This window comes from Aedes albopictus, chromosome 2 (genome assembly GCF_035046485.1).
Source record: "Aedes albopictus strain Foshan chromosome 2, AalbF5, whole genome shotgun sequence".
NCBI lineage: Eukaryota > Metazoa > Arthropoda > Insecta > Diptera > Culicidae > Aedes > Aedes albopictus.
In genome coordinates, this window is record NC_085137.1 from 378,504,251 (window position 1) to 378,526,773 (window position 22,523).

Here is a 22,523-nt window from a genome sequence, read left to right on the forward strand (position 1 = left end):
ATTCACTCATTCGTTTGCTGAGTAGAAGGTTACTTAAGAAAAGGGGAGTCGAAATAAAATACACTGCTGCGAATAAATCCGTTCACCCAATATTCTAACGATATTATCCGAAAAACTGATGGTATTTGAGAATTGTTATGGAATTTTAGACATTACTATTCCACCGTTCAAGAATTAATGGAGTTTTAATACTGTATTTACAATTTAAATATCTAGTTTCCAAGAGACCGTACTTCACCCCCACCTCCCCTCTGAAGCAGCACAACAAAGAAGCTGATCCGCTCATACACAAAGTAGAACCACATGCGCTTTGCAGCTTGTTTAGATAATGCTTAGTTTCTTTATGGCGTAAACGGCAACCCGTTTTATGAACCCATGCTTCATATTGGGTTGCAAAATGTGATGACTTACGATAGCTCGAACAAATTTCCGTGTTACCACCAGCCCCATCTTTGGTACCATCACCACATATCGCTATTTATATACGTGTATTCTACCTCCGAAAGATGATGATACAGCGAACCGAACGATTTTATAGCCAGACAATAAAGTAGGGCCAATTCGTCCTTATCGGTTTGGCCGCACCTCGTGTGCTTTCCGACGACCCTGGTTATTACCTGCCGATTTTGGCTGGAAATCTCGTGTTCACGCGATTAAACCATGATTGGGTCGTTTCAAGCCATTTTTACAACTTATTTTAGGAGGGCAGACATCTTCGGACTTTAGACAGTGAAAACGATCGATCATAATGGGGTTCCAATGCTGAACAAATGATATTTAGGCATAGACAGATGATTGACGAAAACAGTACATATCATCTGAAGATAAATTTTACCTCATAAATGATGAAGGAGAAATCGGCAGGAGTTATGCTGCTATATGTCGGATCACGTTCCTCGAGGGCTTTGTCCAAGTAATATTTCAGGAAGGCTTCTCTATCTGAAAAAAAGGAAAAATTTAAATTAATATTCTGCAGAAATATTAAAATGAATCATAAGGTCTCCTTCAAGCCATGCGATGTCAAAGACTGCCAGTTAAGAATTTTGTGCTTAGCTGATAGTGCAGCCTGTGCAGTGTTGATCTTATAATGAGGTACGTAGCGTTTGTTCACCAAACAGGTGCGGCTCAAACAGCGTCTGTTCTGGGCTCTGGCATCCAGCGGCTAAGTATGAAATGCTTCTCCACCGGAAGCTATACCTAACATGGCAACTCCACCACGGTATATACAGGGGATAGACAAAATGATCGGGACAGGCAAAATTTTCACTTTTCAAAAAGTGTTCAATTAGCTGTAACTTTTCGAAAAGTGCATCAAATATTTTCAAATTTTTACTGCAAGTTCCTCAACTAGTTGTGTATCAGTGGACAAAATTTGGAAAAGATCGGAAAATTCTTCACGAAGTTATAAAGATTTTTGAAAAAGGTAAAATTATCCGATAGCCAACTTTGAGCTGTTATATCTCCGAATTCAATGAACCGAATGCAATGAAATTTTGTCCATTTATGACTTATATAATGAGCTATGAAAAACCATTGACTTGACTTAATATTCTTAACACGGAAGAAAGTTATAACGATTAGATTATTTTTCTAGAAAAACATCAAATTATCCAAAACATCAACATCGTTTCAAAATTCAAGATGCAAATTATAGTTTATTTAGTTTCCCTCTAATTGACTTATATATAAATGCGTTTTGAAGGAAAGTAACAACATAGCCGCCAATAAATTGAAAAAGTAATGGGATGCATATTAAAAATAGACCAATTTACTAAAAAATCGTGAAAAAAATAAAATCGCTATAACTTTTTCGCTTGTTAAAAATTTCAAGTTAAGTCAAATGTTTTCCAGAGTTCATTATATAAGTCATGAATGGTCAAAATTTCATTGCAATCGGTTCATTGAATCCGGAGATATAACAGCTCAAAGTTGGCTATCGGATAATTTTATCTTTTTCAAAAAATTTTATAACTTCGAGAAGAATTGTCCGATCTTTTCCAAATTTTGTCCACTGATACACAACTAGTTGAAGAACTCACAGTAAAAATTTGAGAATATTTGATGCACTTTTCGAAAAGTTACAGCTAGTTGAACATTTTTTGGAAAGTGAAAATTTTGCCTGTCCCGATCATTTTGTCTATCCCCTGTAGGTGACCTAGGCCAACAACCTACTGTTCCCAAAACCCAAAAAAAAAACCGTTACAGAAACCTAAAATGAACGATTACGAACTGATTCAACGGCAACGATATTTTGCGCGAAACAACTGGAACTTGGGATGTGTTAATCTTAGCTCAGCAGGCACAACTGCCAATGAGGCATGCCGTATGAAGCTTGAGAACCTAGGACTGAGCGAAGTGCGTTGGTCGAACTTTGGAGAACACAGATTAGTTATTCAGGTCTGATTCACTTCATATTCAAATGATTTAGGTCTGATTCACTTCATGTTCAAGTGATTCAAGGCTCATCCACTTCATATTCAAGTGATTTAGGTCCGAGTCATTTTAATCAAAGTGATGCAGGTCTGATTCACTTCATATTCGAGTGATTAAGGTCTGATTCACTTTATATTCAAGTGATTCAGCTCTGACTCACTCCATAATCAAGTGATTCAGGTCTGATTTACTTCATATCGACGTGATTCAGGTCTGATTTACTTCAGATTCAAGTGTTTCAGGTCTGATTTACTTTAAATTCAAGCGATTCAAATCTGATTCGCTTGATATTCATGATATTCAAGTGATTAAGGTCAGATTCAATTCATGTTAAAGTGATTCAAGGCTCATTCATATGCAAGTGATTCAGTTTTGCGTTATTTTAATCCAAGTTATTCAGGTCTGCTTCACTTCATGTTCAAGTGATTCAAGGCTCATTCACTTCATATTCAAGTGATTTAGATCTGAGTCATTTTAATCCAAGTGATTCAGGTCTAAGTCATTTTAATTCAATGATTCAGGTCTGATTTAGCTCATATTCAAGTCTGATTCACTTTATGTTCAAGCGAAACAAATCCGATTACTTTTTTTTATTCTTAATCACTTAACCTAATTTACAGCTCTATTGTCCACTGGGGCACTACGTGAGCTATTTCAATTGACAGCTGCACTTTTGTACAGCGCCTACATTCTATTCTACTTTATCGAACTGGTTGCCTTTCTGCTGCTTTCACTTTTTCTACTTTATACCTAGTAGAATGATGAGCACAAGGATGATGATGGATGGCCGTTGTTACTTTCCAGTCCGATTGGGGGTCAATTATGAGTAGAAGTTCACCGATTGCCAGGTATCCGGGTCCGTTTGAGCCATGGGGCTCAGAAGAGGGTCACAGTGTCAGTTGCTTTCTTGGGAAAAGCAACTGACGAAAAATTGCAAGTGCCGGGGCTGGGAATCAAACCCATGACCATCCGCATATGAAGCGAACGTGTGACCAACTACGCCACGGGCCCCAGCCCTTATATCCGATTACTTGATGTTCATGATTTTCAAGTGATTCAGGTCTGATCTACTTTATGTTCAAGTAATTCAAGGCTCATCATATACAAGTAATTCAGGTCAGATTTACTTCATATCCAAGTGATTCAAGTACGAGTACGATCGCTGGCCAAGCCACGACGTCAAGATCATCATAGGAGATTTAAACGCTCAGGTAGGCCAGGAGGAGGAATTCAGACCGACGATTGGTAAGTTCAGCGCCCACCAGCAAACGAACGAAAACGGCCTTCGACTCATTGATTTCACCGCCTCCAAAAATATGGCCATACGTAGCACCTTTTTCCAACACAGCCTCCCTTATCGTTACACCTGGAGATCACCACATCAGACGGAATCTGATGGAATCCGTGGCGACCGAGACGGTACAACCTAGAGCGACTGAAGCAATCGGATGTCGCCTCAGCACACGCGCAGAATCTCGAAGCCGCGTTGCCAGACGAGGGCGAGCTCGATGAGGCCCCTCTAGAGGACTGCTGGAGTACAGTGAAAGCAGCCATCAACGACGCAGCCGAGAGCACCATCGGGTACGTGGAACGGAATCGACGGAACGAATGGTTCGATGAAGAGTGCAGAACGGTTTTGGAGGAGAAGAACGCAGCGAGGGCGGTAATGCTGCAGCAAGGGACGCGACAGAACGTAGAACGTTATAAACAGAAGCGGAAACAGCAGACCCGCCTCTTTCGGGAGAAAAAGCGCCGCCTGGAAGAAGCGGAGTATGAAGAAATGGAACTGCTGTGCCGTTCCCAAGAAACACGGAAGTTCTATCAGAAGCTCAACGCATCCCGCAACGGCTTCGTGCCGCGAGCTGAAATATGCAGGGATAAAGACGGAGGCCTCTTGACGGACGGACGTGAGGTGATCGAAAGGTGGAAGCAGCACTTCGATCAGCACCTGAACGGCGTGGAGAACGTAGGCACGGGAGCCCACGGCAACGGAAGAAACGACGACGCCAGTGCAGCGGAGGACGGAAATGAACCAACTCCCACGCTGAGGGAAGTTAAGGATGCCATTCACCAGCTCAAAACCACAAAGCAGCTGGTAAGGATGATATCGCAGCTGAACTCATCAAGATGGGCCCAGAAAAGTTGGCCACCTGTCTGCATCGGCTGATAGTCAGGATCTGGGAAACCGAACAGCTACCGGAGGAGTGGAAGGAAGGGATTATCTGCCCCATTCACAAGAAAGGCGACCATTTGGAATGTGAGAACTTCAGGGCGATCACTATTTTGAATGCTGCCTACAAAGTGCTACCCCAGATCATCTTCCGTCGTCTGTCACCTAAAACAAATGAGTTCGTGGGAAGTTATCAAGCCGGCTTCATCGACGGGCGGTCGACAACGGACCAGATCTTTACCGTACGGCAAATCATCCAGAAATGCCGTGAATACCCAACGCATCACCTGTTCATCGACTTCAAAGCGGCATACGACAGTATCGACCGCGCAGAGCTATGGAGAATCATGGACGAAAGCGGCTTTCCTGGGATTGATTAGAGCAACGATGGACGGTGTGCAAAACTGCGTAAGGGTTTCGGGTGAACTATCTAGTTCATTTGCATCTCGCCGGGGACTGCGACAAGGTGATGGACTCTCATGCCTACTCTTCAACATCGCTCTGGAAGGTGTGATGCGACGAGCCGAGCTCAACAGCCGGGGAACGATTTTCATAAAATCCGGACAATTTGTGTGCTTTGCGGACGACATGGACATTATTGGCAGAACATTTGGAACGGTGGCAGAGCTGTACCCGCCTGAAACGCGAAGCAGCAAAGGTCGGACTGGTGGTGAATGCCTCAAAAACAAAGTACATGCTGGTAGGCGGAACCGAAAACGACCGGATCCGTCTGGGTAGTAATGTTACGATAGACGGGGATACTTTCGAGGTGGTGGAGGAATTCGTCTACCTCGGATCCTTACTGACGGCTGACAACAACGTGAGCCGTGAAATTCGGAGGCGCATCATCAGCGGAAGTCGGGCCTACTACGGGCTCCAGAAGAAACTGCGGTTGAAAAAGATTCACCCACGCACCAAATGCGCCATGTACAAAACACTAATAAGACCGGTAATCCTCTACGGGCACGAGACATGGACCATGCTCGAGGAGGACCTGCAAGCACTCGGAGTTTGTCACTTTACGACGAACCCAGCATCCAGAAGGTGGCCAAAGCCGGAAGGATACGGTGGGCAGGGCATGTTGCAAGAATGCCGGACAACAACCCTGCAAAGCTGGTGTTTGCAACTAATCCGGTTGGCACAAGAAGGCGTGGAGCGCAGAGAGCACGATGGGCGGACCAGGTGGAGCGTGACTTGGCGAGCATCGGGCGCGACCGAGGATGGAGAGCGGCAGTAACGAACCGTGTATTATGGAGAAATATTGTTGATTCAGTTTTATCTTGAATTTGATGTAATACTAAATAAATGAATGAAATGATACACTATGAAAACGTGTTAAAACTTTTTAACCATGAAATGGACCCTGTTACTCCAGTGTGCGACGGTTCAACACATGCCGACTGGAAGACGCTGCAGTGAGAAGGTCCTTCGTTGAGGAGCTAGAGTACCGTGCTGCGGGGATTCCAGAAGATCAATGGAGCGCCATCAAGAACGCCTTCATCGCCACCGGCGTGAATAATGGGTGAGAAAGCAAAGGATCATAGATGATACCTGGAGGAAGATAGAGGAGCTAAGGAACACCAAGGCCGCTATAGAGTGAGCGAAAACACGAGGAGCCAAAGCCGTAGCTCTACAGCGCTATCCGACTCTCGAGAAGGAAGTGAAACATTTATATAAACGGGACAAAAGAGCGTGAGCGGACGAAGGCGAGAAAGCCGCAAACACCGACGAGATTCGTCTCCTCTACGATGATTCGCGTCGCGTTAGTGAGACTAAGATGAATGCTACGATGCCCGTGAAAGGCACGTCTGGATAGTTACTGACCAACTCGGCTGACCAGTTGAAATACTGGTTCGAGCACTTTGGAAACCTTTTTGAAGTGTCGTTGATTGCCGGAATCAAATTATAAAATTAGAAAATGCTATCCGTTGAAGAGATTGTTCATGCCAAAAAAAATTTCCTATTTCAGCTCTTATTTTGTTGATGAATCCCTTAGAAATTGGGATACTCGCAGCCATATAAGATTGACATCGGTGCACTGGCATTGGGCAATTTTAAATCGATGTTCGTAACATGTTGGAGCATGATGTTTTTGTTCCTATTAATCGATTTTTTGAATCGATGTTGAAGCCCCACGTAGTCGACCGAATCGATGTTTTATATTCTATTTTTCATTCGATTTAAAAATATTATTTTTTTTTCATAATGCATACAATCGAGGTAAAATATACATAAAATCGAGAGTCTATATCTATATAATCTAGGATCCATTAAATCGAGGCATACCTGTATTGAAGATGGGAAACTGATTCAATTTTGAGAGTGAATCGCAACTCATCTCCGTAACTTGATGAAAAAGGCCATTTTTTATGTTAGTCAACTCCTGTTTTACATGTTCAGTTTTCTAGTTAATCAGCTTGCAAGCTATGATCGTTGACTTAGGGTACACAGGTTCTCGTTCCTTCCACTAAAGAGTCGAATCACTAGCGCGAGCCAATATACGAATGAAAAATTAACAATTGGCAAAGATTGCGATGTTCTGTGTGTCTAATCATCACTAAAGTACGCAGTCAATCCAACTATTTTCGCCTACTTGCTCTACTCGTAATAAACTTTAGCGAATTGTAGCTCTTTTGAAACGAGTCATTATTCACTCACTCGGTTTCGCGAATCGATTCTTTGAGTCGACTCGCGAGTGAGTTACCCATGTCTAACCTGTATATCTCAGGTTTCTTGGGCAATCTTTCCCAATCTAAGTGAATCTTTCCCATGATTCTAAAGGAACCCTCCTTATGGTTTAGAGAGTCCTTTTTAGGGTTCTAGCGCATTCTTCTCAGGATTCTAGGTCAGTCTGGATATCGGACATTTTTTTCTTTTCTTTTTTGAGAATTCCTCTCAGGATTCTAGATGATTTTCTCTTAATAATGTGGAGAATCCCGCTCAGGGTTCTTGCGCAATATTTTTCAGGATTCTAATGTCTTTCAATACTGCAGGATTCTGGAAGATTCCGCCAGAGAGTTCTGGGGATATCCGTGTAAGCATTCTAAGAATCCCGAGGAAAAACTTCTCTCAGGATTCTAAGGCAACCCGTCACAGAATTCAGGGAGGATACATCTCGGGAATCTGAGGAATTCCCTGAGGATTCTGGAAGAATTCCTATTAAAGATACTGAGAGAATCCATCTCTGGAAACTGGAGTAATCTCTCTCAGGATTCTTAATAGAATTCAGGGACAATTCCTATTTGGAGGAGTCTTTTTTTTTCTAGAATAAGGTCTCTCAGGATGCCGGTGTGATAATTTTCAGAATTTTGAAGGAATTTCTCATAGAATTTTAGAGGAATCCTCACAGTTACGGAAGAGTCCCTTTAAAAATTCTGGAGGATTTTTTCCAAGTAGTACTATATGGGAATACCTATCTCAGTTCTAGAGAATCTCTGAATTGTAAGGGAATTTCTCCCTACCAAGGGTGAAATCCCTTTCAGGATTCTAACAAATTTCTGAATGATCTGGGTTGATTCTTCTAAGGATTCTAGAAGACTCTCACTTAGGATTCCACTCAGAATTCTGAGGAAATATTTATCAGCATTCTCAGGAAATCCTCTCAGACTTCTTAGAGAATCATACTCAGCATTCTCAGAATTGTGGCGAAATTCTTCTTAGAATGCTGGGGGAATATTTCATAGGATTCTAGGGGAATTCCACACTGGATTCTAAGGGTATCATTCTCAAGACTCTGCGATAGATCCTTTTAAGATTCTGGGGGAATATCATTAAGTATTCTTGGGAAGATTCTCTGAAAATTCGGCTTTGTGTGGGGTAATCCTCGTCAGGAATCTGGGGAAATTTCTCTAAAGATTCTGGGGAATTTGTCTCGTGATTCTGGAGAAATTCTTGGGATTCTTGGGCTATATTTTTCAAGACTCTAGGTCACTTTTTTCAGAATTACTAATTATTGAAGAATCTCTCGCGAGATTCTAGGCAGAATTCTCTAGGGATAAATGGATTTTGGAAAATTCCTCGCATAGATTTTGTGATTCCTCTTAGGGTTCGGAAGAAATCCTTCTCAGCATTTTACGAGAATCCCAGTAGAATTCTGTTTTCTGTATTCTGGAACAGTTGCTCCCAGAAAACCCTTCTCTAAGAGTCGCTCTTAGTAATCAGGAAAAATCCCTGACTATATTATGGGAAGAATCTCTTGAGATTCTGGTGTAACAATTTAAGAGAAATCACTCTTAGATTTTTGGGACAATCCCTTTCAGGAGTTTAGGGGAGTCCTTTCAAAGATTCTAGCTGAATGTCTTTCAGGAATAGGCGGTAATTTTTCTGTATTATGAGGGAATATCTATCAGAATTCCAGGAAAAAACCTCTTATTTTTCTTAAGAATCTGGAAAACCACTCATATTATCCCTCTCAGGATTCTGGGAGAATCACTCGTAGAATTCTGGAGAATACCTTCCGGGATTCTGGCAGAATTATTCTCGGCATTCTAAAGAGTACTACTCAGGATTTTAGGGGAATTCTATGAGAATACTTTAAAGGATTCTGCAAAAATTCTTCTCAGGATTCTGGGAGAATCCTATTTCAAAGAATTCTGTGAGAGTATATCTCAGGTTTCTTTGGCAATCCCGCCTAGTATTGAGGGGTCATTTCTTTTAAGTTTCTTGGGGAATTCACCCGAGAAATCCGAAAAATCTTTTATTTGTGAGAGTCTTTCTCAGTATTCTAGATGAATTTATCTCAAGAATATGGGAGAACCACTCTTGGAATTCCATATAGGACTCTGGGAGAATTCATCTTAGAATTCTGGGATAATCCATCTTAGGATTCTGGAACATTTTGGGAGAATCTCAAGGGGAAGCTTCTTTTAGGATTCTGAGACAACCTATCACATAATTCTGGGAGATATCTCTGAAATCTATGAAAACCAGGAAGAATTCAGAGAGAATTCCTATCAAGATACCGGAAGAGTGTTGCTTTATTGTGTAGATAATGTCGCTCAGGATCCTGGTGTAATCATTTTTAGCATTCTGAAGAAATCTCTCTCATAATTCTATAGGAACTCCTCTTAGAGTTCTGGAGGAGTCTCTTTAAAGATACTGGGGGAATTTATCTCAGCAGTCTGCGGGAGTTTATCCCAGTACAATATGGGAATACTTCTCAGAGTTTTTGGGATTATCAGGGTTTCCCCAACAGGAGAAGGATAACATTTCCACAGAAATATGTTCCAAAACATTCCAAAAGGATATGGAGGAATCTCAGAAGGAACTTCCAGAAGAATTTCAGAAGGAACTCCTAGAAGAATTTTGTAAGGAAATCATAGAGAAATTTCAAAATATACTCCGTGAGGAGTTCCTTGAGCAAATCTAGATGGAACATTTGGAGAAATCTTGCATAAACTTCTGGAAGAGTCTCAGAAGGAGATATTTGTAAATTCTCAGAAGGAACTCCGGGTTCAACTTCTGAAGAAAACGCCGAAGGAATTTTTGAAAGAATCCAGGAAAGAATCTCTGAAGGAATCCCGAATGTAACTTTTAGGGAATCACGGAAGATTAACTGGATATAACTCCTGGTGAAGTCTAAGACAGAAAATCCTGGAGGAATTCCAGAAGGAACAATGGGAGGAATCCGTATAGGGATTCCTCGCGGAATTCTATGGGAATGGAGGGATGCCAGAAAAAGTTCCTTGAGGAGTCCCGGGCCTGGATAAATCCTAGAAGAAAGTCCTCGAGGAATTCCAGAAGAATCCAAGAAAAAAAAACCCTGAAGGAATCCGAAAAATAACTCCTGGAGGAATCCCAGAAGCAATTCCTGGGAAGGTTTTTAAAAAATGGCGGTGGGGTTTCTTGCCGAGATCTCGGAATAAATATCTGAGTGAATTCCTGAGGGAAATCGAGAAGGAACTCCTGGAGGAATCCCGGAAGGAACTTCTATGGGAAACACAGAAAGAAGTTCTGATGGAATCTCAAAAGAAATTCCGGTTAAAATCTCTGAAGAAACTGCTTTGGAAGAGAGGAGAAGACAGCCTTGAAAGAACTCTTGAAGGAAACCATTAATCCAGAAAAACATTACAAAACAAATTCCTGGAGAAATCTCAGAAGGAACTTTTGGAGGAATCTAAGAAGGAACTTCGGAAGGAGATATTGGAGGGATCTCTGAAGGAACTTCGGAAGGAGATATTGGAGGGATCTCTGAAGGAACCCCTGAAGGAATACAATAAAGAGGAATTTTCAAATGGAATCCCAAAGGAAATTGTTGGAGTAATCCCAGAAGGAAGTCCTGGAGGAATTAAAAAGAAAGAAATTCTCACAAACGGGAATCCCAAAAGAAACTCCTTGAAGAATTCCAAAATGAACTGCTGTAATAATTTTAGAAGAAACTCCTGCTGGGTCCTTCAAATGCCGTGGTGAATTTTATTCAAATGAAACCAATTTGATATTTTGAAAAGATTTATTAGTGAGCAAACTAATATCTTCCGAAGAGCAAAGGCTAATATGGTATATAACCATGTGATTGAAATCAGAGCTAAATTTGAGTTTTTTTTTTTTTTGTTTTTTGACATGATTTTTTTAGGGGGGGGGGTGTGTTTAAGAAGCTTCGTCATTTATAGAGGGGGTATCTGAATTTGTGACGAAATGCTACGAGGGGGAAGGGGGTATTAAAAATCGCTTAAAAAAGCTACGTCATTTATGGACGACCCCAAAGTATGGGCACAACTTTGTATAGCGAAAATACAATCATTTTCTTAACAAACAACAATTTTTATATTTCTCTATTTTTATTCAAGGTATTTTGATTGATACCTGTAAAGAATTTATTCATTTAAAAGGGTTTTTCTATGCAGAATGTTTAAAATGAAAAAAACATCTTTCAAAACTTCTGCACAAACTACTATTTTATGGTTTTGCCAAATATCCAAATTCGAAACATTTTTTTTCGAATTTTTTTCACATGATATATTCGAAAACATGTTTCCTCAGATGGTTGATTGAATTTTTTTTATTAAAATATGTTTTGCCTATGCGCACGGGTATTTAAGAATTTTGAGAAAACTGGAAAATTCGCCTTTTCTGTTTCTGGATAAGACATGCCCACAGATATTCGAGTTTTTAAACATGTTTTAACGAGAATAAAAATAATTCAATCTACACTTTATAAAGCTGGAGCATTTATTTTACCTATAGTGAAATTGACATGTAATTTTCTGCATGTTGTGATATATATTCAGAAGCTAGTTTTCAACTATTAGAAAAACGGGTTTTCAAAAATATCGATTTTGGTGTTAAAATTTATTTTTCAGGTTCAAAAGTATATGTTTTCAATTCAAACTAAAGGTTGTATAATACATAAGCATATAGAGGAACACGGATATATTTTTTGAAATTTTTATCGAGCCTAACTTTGTGCGTAGAAAACAATTTGTTAAGCGATGTTATTGAAAAATATAGCAAATTGTGCAGGAGCTTTAAAAGGTATTTTAGGGAATGTTCTACCGCATTCAAACGAAGTATCAAATTCAAATTTTAATTGATTTGATGTTCATACATTAAGGCAGGATATGTGTGAAAATAAAGTTTGTTTATGCATCCATTCCCAAATGGCAGAGGTGCAAAGTTGTGCCCATACTATCTGGGACACCCTATAGACGACCTACCCTTAATTTCTTAAGTGTGGACGGTCCAGTGTTGGGCAGATAATGGAAAAAATCTATTATGCTGATTCGTACAATGCTTGATGGATCTAATTATGTATACAAGTGTACGGCTTGTGAATGAAATTTCGACATCCAACTTTCCAGCTTGATGCGCTGTCAAACTTGTTGTTCAATATTTCTCTAGGACAACTGGCATGCAAAGAAGCAATAACGGCTATCACACGGGCGCAATGTCCAAAATTTTGTGAACAATAGATCGATATTATCGGAATTGACCGTTGAAGAGGCGGAAGAGGCATTCGTGCCTTTAAAAGGGAGACAGCAAGTATTGGTTGCAAAATCAGTATCAGCATGAAAAGGTACATGATCGCTAGTAGAGACCAAGGGTCCAACAGTTATATTGGGAATCTATGAGAAAAGGTCGAAAGACAAGGTCGAAGGACAAAAGGTCGAATGGATAAAAGGTCGAATGGACAAAAGGATGAAAAGGGCAAAAAGGTTAAATAGACTAAAGCCAAACTGGAAGACATGAAAATGTTATTAGAAAAACAACGATTAAAAACTTGAACGAGTGTTACCAAAATTATACAACAACTTTAAAACAATCATTATTGGAAGATAGGAAAGTGTCTACTAAAACTTGCATTAGCTTATATGCAGCAATTTATTACCGCATTACAATTCGAAATAGATGTCCATAAATGATGGAAAGTAATGTTATTCATTAAGGTTAAATATGGAAAACATTATTCCTTGAAAGAACACCCTATGGGTTGAAGGAGGATGAATCATAGATCGGAATATTGTCATTTGAAGTAGAAAAGGACATGAAGTACGTCACGATAATAGGGGGTAGAAGGGTTTGCAAAAGTGTAACAAGCAATATCGTTAGTATAGAACAGGGAGAGGGGGATCGAAAATTCACAATTTTCGGCTTCATGCCTGTATGAGCCAACAAAATTAAACTGTTTACTTATACAGTATAATTATTAGGATCTACCTATCAATCCAAGATGGCATGATCACTAAGCACAAGTAGTCAATGAATATTTCCGCAGTACAGTTAAAAAGAACAGCTATTGAAAAGAAGAAGGCAAAATTTCTGATTGCCTAAGGAGTAGACCTGTGCGCCGATTACATTTTGCTCGGCGGCGGCGTGAGGGCCATTTTTGACCGGCGGCGGCGGCGTCATCGGCGTCACGCCGGTGGCAGCTTTCGGCGGCGGCGGCGGCGTGAATCGGCGTGACCAAAATTTGATCATAATTTCAGCATTGGCAATGCGAATAAGTTGTTTTACGCTCCAGAATGTAGTCTGAGCTTTTTCATGACCATTGATGGCATAAAAATGAATACCTTTTTTATTTCTGTTCGGGTCCGTGACTGCGTGATTAGACTTGTTGCGATTTTTTTTACTTATTCGTTTATTTGAAAGGCTCAGGCACCACATCCCAAGAAACAGAACTAGTTGAATAACAGTTTCTTAAACTAAAATTTGCTCAAGAGTTTTTTTTTTGTTCCACTCCTGTACAGCTAAAATGTTTGTTGGGATGGGCATAAATGAGCCGAAATGATTTGTATATTTTTGTTTTTACGTTGTTAACATTTTGCAAATTTTTAACTGCCTCTTATACTATATTAGTTTGGGAAACCGAAGTACTCGCGGCTGTTTCGAGGTTAGGGATAAAAATTGAAAAGGAATATTTAGACATTACCAATATCCTTAGTATAATTATTGTGTTACTCCATTGCAAATTTGGGGCAATTAATTATTGATTTTGCTACAGTTTTTGGTTTTGTTTCCTCAGAATCTTCAGAAGCTATCAAACTTTATAATAAAGTCACATTATTTACACTAAGGAATTGTCGAATTATTTCAGGGAGGAATATCAGAAGCAATCCTAGGAGGAGCCTGAAAGAAACTCCTGAAGAAATCCATGAAGAAAATTCTGGACTAATCTCTGCAAGACTGCTGTATGAAACCCTGAAGAAACTTCTGCAGCAATCTCTGGCGGTTCAAGAATCTCTTTTAGAAGAATTCTCTGACTCATTTTTTTAGGTTTCGTGCTGAATCTCTGAATTGAAGTTTTCGAGGAATTTCAGAAGGAAATCCAGGACGAATCTCCGAAACAAATTCCAGGAGGATTCCTTAAACGAATTGAAGCAGGAATCCCATGGGAATTATGGCAGGAATTTTCAAAAGAATTCCAGGAGGAATCCCCGACGGAATTCTCGGAAATTTCTAAAGAATTTCGAGAAGGAATCTTCAAAGGATTTCAAGGAGGAATCAACGAAAAATATTGAGAAGGAATTCCAGCAGAAATCTCCGAGAGAATGCTAGGAGGAATTTCCAAAGGAATTATAGGAGAAATCACCGAAGAAATTCAAGAAGGAAATCCCGAAGGAATTCCAGGAGGAGTAAGGATTTTTTTGAAAGAATGAATGTGTTGGGACAGTTTCCCCCGGAATAAAACACTTATTGACAGCAGATCCTCTTCGATTAGCTTCAATGCTGGAATATATTATTTTTAATAACTACAACTAATTACTATTTACAAACTTACATCCTAGGATTTCATATAATTCCCGAAGGAGCAACTTCCCAACATATCGTTCGCCTTGAGCACTTTCTCCACTGAATCTATTATTCAATTAAAATAGTAGATAGAACCTATTATATATCCATCGAAAAATTATTTTCAGTTTCAATACAAATAATTCTGAGAATCTCCGAAGGAAACCTAAGAGGCATCACCAAAGGAATTCCAGGAGGAATCCACGACAAGAATCCCCAAAAAAATCTCAGGACGATTTGATGAAGGAAGTCCAGAAGGAATCCCCAAGAAAACCCTGATTTTTATTTGAAGGAATTCAAGAAGAAATCCTCAAGTATTTCTAGGGGGGAGCATCGAACAATATCCAGGAGGAATCCTCGTAGGAATTCCATGAGAAAATTCCAGGAGCAATCTCCGAAAAAAATCCAAGGCAAATTCTCGTAGACATTTCAGGAGGAATCCCCGACGGAATATCAGGAGGGATCCCAAAATAAATTTCAGTTCAAATCCCCTAAGAGATTCTAGAAGGAATTTAAGGAGGAATCTTCGAGTTAATTCCAGGAGGAATCCCTAAACGAATTCCAGAAGGATTCCCCGAAGGAAGTCCAGGAGAAATCCCTGAAGGAGGTCCAGCAGGAATATCCGACGGGGTTCCTGGAAGAATTCCTGAAGCAATTCCTGGAAAAATCCCCGATGAAATGAAAGGAGAAATCCCTGCAGAAATCCCAGGGGGAACCCCTGAAGGAATTCTTGGAGGAATCTTCAAAGGATTTCCAAGCGGAATACTCGAAGGACCCATATAGCCGAGGCAGTAAACGCACGGGTATTCAGCATGACCATGCTGAGGGTGACGGGTTCGATTCCCAGTCGGTCCAGGATCTTTTCGTAAAGGAAATTTCCTTGACTTCCTTGGGCATAGAGTATCTTCGTGCCTGCCACACGATATACACATGCAAAATGGTCATTGGCAGAGGAAGCTCTCAGTTAATAACTGTGGAAGTGCTGGAAGCTGAGAAGCAGGCTTTGTCCCAGTGAGGACGTTACGCCATTAAGAGAGAGAGAGACTCGAAGGATTTCCAAAGGAATTCCAGGAAGAAACCCTGAAGAAATTTCTAGGAGAAATCACTGAAGCAATTCCATAAGAAAATCCCAAAGAAATTCCAGAAGGACTCCTGAATGAATTCCATGAGGAATCACTGAAGCAAATCCAGGAAGACTCTGAAGGAATTCTAAGAGGAATCATCAAAGAAATTCCAGAAGGAAACCACGAGGAAATTTCTGGAGAAATCCACGTTAGAATATCAGGAGAAAACCCCGAAAGAATTTCAGGAGGAATCCATGAAAAATGTCTAGGAGGAATACCCGAAGGAATTCCAAAAGGAATCCCCAAAGGAATTTCATGAGACATTCCAGAATGAATTCTAGGAGGAATCCCTGAATAAAGTGCAGGAGAAATCCCTATAGGAATTCCAGGTGGAATCTCTGAAAGACTTCTCATAGAAACCACCAAACAAATTTGACGGAATATTAGAAGGAATCCCCGAAAGAATTTCAGGAAGAATCCTCGAAGGAAGTCTAGGAGGAAACCCCGAAAGAAAATCTAGAGAGAATCTCTGGAGGAATTCCAAGAGGAAACCCCGAAAGAATTCCAGGAAAAAGCCAGGAGCAATCCTCGAAGGAAGTCCAGGGGAACCCCTGAAGGAAATCCAGGAGGAATCCCCGAAAAAATAGAAAATCCTGAAGGGATTCCAGGGGAATGCTCGAAGGAATTTCGGTAGGAATATCCACAGGATTTCCAGGCGATATTCTCGAAGGATTTTCAGCGGATCTTTCCGGGTAGGGGGAAGAATTTGCAGTAGGTATTCTCTAAAGAATTCCAGAAGGAAATCCTTGAGAAATTCTTGTAGGAGCTCCATGATAGATCCCTCAAGAATATCCTGGAGATTTGCCTGATTATAATCCTAAGGGAATTATTGAAAGGCCTCCTACAAGATTTCCTGAAGGAACTCCTGTAGGAATTCCTGAATGAGCTTCTGGAGAAATCTCTGATGTAGCTCCTGAAAGCATCCGTGAGTCTTCCTGACAAAAAATCAATCTTAATCTACACTCTGAAAGAACCACAGGAGCGATCCCTGGAAGAACTCCTGGAAGAATTCTTGAAGGACCTTCTCGAACAATCCCCTATGGATATCTTGAAGAAGACTTGGAAGGAACTCTTAAATAGGAATCATTGAATACACTTCTGGGGTAATCCCTGAGTTCTCCTGGATCTTCGTATAAGATTCTCTGAAGGAACTTCTGTAGGAATCTCTGAAGAAATTAAGCAAGAATCTCTGAAGAAACATCTGCAAGAATCCCTGAAACTCCTAGAGGAATTTCTGATGGAACTCCTGGAAAGAACTGCTGTAGGAATTTCTAATGGTACTTCAGAAGAAATCCCTGCAAGAACTCCTAGACTAATTTCTAAAGACCTTCTGTAGGAATTCCTGAAGAAACTTCTCACGGGATTCTTGATGGAACTTCAGGTGGCATTTATGAATTCTCCTGAAAGAATATTAAAAGGGACTTCAGAAAGGATACCTCAACGAACTTCGTTTAAAGAAGTTCTGAAGGAATTCCTAATGAACCCACGGAGGCATCCCTGAATCCTCCTGGAGCTATTAGGGAGGCCCCAGAGCGAACTCCTGGAGAGATCACCGAATGAACTTCTGGAGCAATCCTTGAAGAACTCCTGAAAGAATCTCTGCAAATTTTTCGAGAAGATCCTTCAGGAATTTTTCATAGGAGGTTCTTCAGAGATTAGTCTGAGAGTTCGGGATGCCGAAGTAATACCAAGAGGAATCCCCGAAGGAATTTCAGGAGGGATTCTTGAATAAATTCCAGGAATTTTTGATAGATTTCTAGATTCTAGAGATACTCCTGTAGGAATTGCTGAAGGACCTTCTGAAGCAATTCATGAAGGAACTCTCAGGCTAATCTCTGAAGAACCTCCTATGAAGAATTCCTGAAGGATCTTCTGGATGAATCTCTGATGTAACTCTAGTAGGCATCCCTGAATTCTCTTGAAATTATTTTTGAAGGTGCTCCTGTCGAGATATTCATGAAAAAAAAAACATCCTGGAGGCATCCCTGAAGATTTTTCTGGAGGAACCTCAGGTGGATCTCCAGAAGGCATCACTAAATCCTTCTGGAAGATTCATTGAAGAAGCGTCTGGAGAGATGTGAATGTGTGTTCGAAGAGTTGAGAAATCACTTATTGTAATCGAACTTTTATGATAGTGATCGTGAGATTTGTTTATCTCAACTTTATATAAACTTAATTTTGTTAGTGCACTGATCAGCGGCGCGAGAAATGAAAATCGGCGGCGTGACAAACAGCGGCGTATGGCGCGCCGCCGATACCTGGATCGGCGTCGGCGTGGGACAAAAAGTGTCGGCGGCGGCGGCGTGGCGTGGCGGCGCACAGGTCTACTAAGGAGTCAATAATTATTTCTGTAACAAAAGTTAAAATCAAACAAAATTGCCATTAAATAAATATTACATGACCAGAACTTGAAATAACAAGTTTCGAGCATTTGTCCTTTCGACCTTTTTTTTTATCTGTATTGACGAGATTTTTAGCCCTGGGCTAGTTCATCTCGGGACCCACGCTTTACTTCCCTTCCGAAGGAAGAACTCACATTTTGTGAGTTTGTCGGGAGTGGGATTCGATCCCAGGTCCTCGGCGTGATAGTCACGTGTTCTAACCATCCAACCAGGACCTTTTGTCCCATTTGACCTTTTGTCCCATTCAACCTTTTGTCCCATTCGACCATTTGTACCTTCGACCTTTTGTCCATTCGGCATTTTCTCCATTCGACCTTTTGTCCATTCGACCTTTTGTCCATTCGACCTTTTGTCCTTCGACCTTCTGTCCCAAAGCCATTAATGGGGACATTAAAGCACTCGACGTCCAGAGGACTACAAGCGATTGGCACAGGACCGACACCAGTGGAGAAGGTTTCTTCATTCGGCGTAGGGTAAGGTGGGGTAAGTTGCCATTTTATTTTCAAACATTCATCGTTTTCAATGATAAATAGATACCAAACAGGCAATCAAAGCGGTAACAGCAACTATATTTGCTTGATACTTCAGCAGTAATATTCACGAAACTAATGCATTTTCAACGATTTTTAGCGATTTAAAAAATTGTTGCGTAAAACGGAAGTGGCGCAAAAGAGTCATCTGTTATGCGGTAATATGCCACTTTCATCGGTTGAAGATAATCACCGTGGATCTTTACTATTATTTGGTTTGATTGGCTTTTATCGGTGAATTCACCGATAAAAGCCAATCAAACCAAATAATAGTAATATGCCACTTTATTTCATCATTTTTTGGGCTTATCAAACCCTCTCAGTCTGTCTTTTACGTATAATCAATACTTTCACACTTTCACAAACCCCCTCACCCCTAAACGATGATCGTCATATTGGAATGACCCTTAACGTAAATAGCGTAGACATGAACAACCATGCGCCTCCATGTGTTTCTCTTTCTCCTTGGAAACATTCGGCTGATTATAAAATCACTAGAAAACCTTAATTGCAAGCAAGAAAAACCGGAAGTTGTCAATTTTCATTGGGAAATCTAAAAATTTTCCGTGGGTTCTGCCAGGCTTCTAGAAGGGCGTTTCATGCAAACATATCATGACATTAATCACTTAGGCGCTGTCTGTTGGGGCGCTTGATTGCCCCAAGGGAAATGGCCAGGGGTTGGTCTTTCCTCGGAAAGATAACGGGAAGGGGTGGTCTTTCGCAGGAGAAAGATGACGTTTATTTACGATGTTGTTGACCTTTCGCCAGGTCGGAATGGACTGTACTTGTTTGCCCTGGAAGGGTGGCGTTTTATAGGGCTGTGAAGGTGTTTGGAACCTTCTGGAAGGCTACTGCTGTCATGGTGATGCCTTAAATACAATATAACATATAATGTACATAACATAGTTACTTATTCCTAATAGATTGCTGCGATGCATTTGTCCGTTGGAGGCGAACGTAGAAAATCTGAGCTGACCACGTGGTTTCCGGAGCGGTTTGGGCGCGAACACTGTCCATAAACTACGTAGATTCATTTTTGGCCACCTCAGAACCCCCCTCGTAGATTTTTTTTCGCAAACAAAATCTTCGAAATTTGTATGGAGCGTAGACTTTGGTCAGACCCCCTGTCCCCCCAGGAATCTACGCAGTTTATTGACAGGCCCTTATAATAATGATCAAAACACATTCAGAAATGTTTTGGGCTTAGTTTCCCTATTCCAACGGAACAAATTGTAACCCATCAAGACCAATTAAGTATTGGAATAAAGGTACGCTAAAGCTATCAAGTTACAGGAATTTTTACACAATAATTTCAATATGTCTAGCACTCATTTTACTTATCTAAGACAAAGTTTTAAACCCTTTTCGCAAATCATTCAAGAAACATCACAACACTATGTAGCGAATGTTATCATTACAACATTCAAAATACCAACCTTCGGGTGCAACGGCATCAAAATATCGTTGTGCAGCGGAAACCTCGCCTCTTGCCTTTCCATGGCTAAATGCGAAAACTTTTCCCGCTAATCCGACGGTAATCAGCAAGATTACGGCTGCTAAGCTTCCCGTTTTTCGCATCTCTGCTGATATTATTGCTTCCGTCTCTGTCTGTCTAATTTCATAACCGCACTTGTCTCCCACCCAGCACCAACCGACCAACCGACTGGAGCGCGCACAACAACTGAAGCAAGAAATGAAAATCTCGATTTCCGCTGCCGATCAATGATGTCTTTCCTTAGCTTATCTCCGCAAGCTCTATGACGGAACCCGGCGGCACTTGTTTGCACACACTTTTCCCGACACACAATAACTTGACACAATTTCCACTTAATGTTTCGTTCACTTCCTATCCCAGCTGGGATCTTCTGGCTCACGCTTCCTTTTCAGAGGATTTGTATCAGCTCGTTCAAATCAAAAGTGCTAATCTGCTCTGCTTTGTCACTTTTCTAGCGCCAATTTAGCGCGTCGTCCTCGTCGTCGAATCTTCTTCCCTTGGGAATGGGTGTTAACTACTGTGGCATCGAAGGCTCTTCACGCTCGATTGGAAGGGGAGGCAATCGAAGCCGAAATAAAAATTAATTCCTGCTCAAACACGGAGGGCCAGTCATCACCCGTTCAGGCGGCCAGCAGTACAGCGGTCCCACCAACAAAGAACAACAACACCGCTGCCGCCGCCGACGACCCGAAAGCCAAACGGATTCAAGATTAGAGAAACGGATCCAATTGGGCCAATCAAGCCGTATCGGGTCGGCATAGGTGTAGCTAGTGGGTGGTTCTTCCTTTTTTCTCAACTATATTTTTTATTGGTTGTGCGGTAAAAAATGGTGAGTCGATAACTTGAAAGAATCGTCCAGCATGGATTTGATCCTCACAAGTTCCTACTCTATGTGATTTATCTTCTTTATACCTACCAATTTTGGAGGAGCATTCGTATAAATTACGTTTTGTATGAAATATAGATACATATTTGAGCTGGCGGAGTTATTTATTAATTGCATGGGATCTCACTAGCCATACCGGCCGGAGTGTCCTCTACTGTACGTAGGAGTCGTTTCAATTGCACTCTGCGAAGGGTCCGCAAATCAATCCATCTCGCTCGCCGCACAGTACGTCGTCTTGTACCGGTCGGATGGCTGTCGAGAACTCTTTTGATCAGGTTGCTATCCGACATCCTGATGACGTGACCCGTCCACCGATTCCAGCCTACCGATTCTTGCGGTGTGGACCATGGATGGTTCTCACAGTAGCTGATGCAGCTCGTGGTTCATTCGCCCTCTCCAAGTCCAATCTTCAATCTGCACTTTGCTGTAGATGGTGCGCGCAACATCTTCCGTTCGAATACTCTAAGGGCGCGTTGATCCCCTGCACGTAGGGTCCATGCTTCGTGCCCATAGAGGACTACCGGTCTAATAAGCGTTTTATAGATAATTAAATTCGTGTGACGGCGAACTTCGTTCGATCGTAGAGTGCTGCGGAATCCAAAGTAAGCTCGATTTCCTGCCACAAAGCGTCTCTGAATGTCTCAGCTTGTGTCGTTGTCGGCGGTCACTAGTGAGCCCAAGTACACGATTTTAATCACCATCGATAGAAATTCGGGGTGGCGGGCGCGGTGTTTCTCCCTGGAGTTCTTTGTCATTATGTTGTTTTCGAAACATTGATGACTAATCGGATTCGCCTGACTTCACTCTTTAGTCGGATGTACGTTTCCGCCACCGTCTCAAATTTAAGAGCTATAATATCAATATCATCAGCGAAACCAAGCAGCTTAACGGGCTTCGTGAAACCCGTATTTATGCCCGCTCTCCTTATTACTCACCCTAAAGCAATGTTGAACAGCAAGCACGAAAGACCATCACCTTGCCATAATCCTCTGCTAGATTCAAAGGGACTCGAGAGTGTCCCTGATACTCGAACTACGCACATCACTCGATCCATCGTCGCCTTGATCAATCGTATCAGTTTATCCGGGAATCCGTATTCGTGCATAATCTGGCATAGCTGTTCTCGATCGAATGTATCATACGCCGATTTGAAATCGATGAACCAGTGATGTATGGGCACGTTGTATTCGCGGCATTGTTGCAACACCTGGCGCAGGGCGAACATCTGGTCCGTTGTAGCGCGTTCACCGATGATATCC

At 41.3% G+C, this 22,523-nt stretch overlaps 1 protein-coding gene across 2 annotated transcripts in view; it reads right to left on the reverse strand.

Moving 5' to 3' along the window:
* The window catches only part of LOC109425679 (uncharacterized), a 58,829-nt gene extending 37,760 nt beyond the window's left edge, over window positions 1-21,069 (reverse strand). The window contains exons 1-2 of one of the 2 annotated variants that reach the window (XM_019700962.3): window positions 20,320-21,051; window positions 836-939 (exon numbers count right to left, since the gene is read on the reverse strand). In XM_019700962.3, coding sequence (XP_019556507.3) covers window positions 836-939; window positions 20,320-20,461 — 246 coding nt within the window. In that variant the 5' untranslated portion in view covers window positions 20,462-21,051. Of the gene's footprint in view, window positions 1-835; window positions 940-20,319 lie in introns of both variants that reach the window. The other variant, XM_029878838.2, reaches the window with a different exon arrangement.
* Window positions 21,070-22,523: the final 1,454 nt, after the last annotated feature.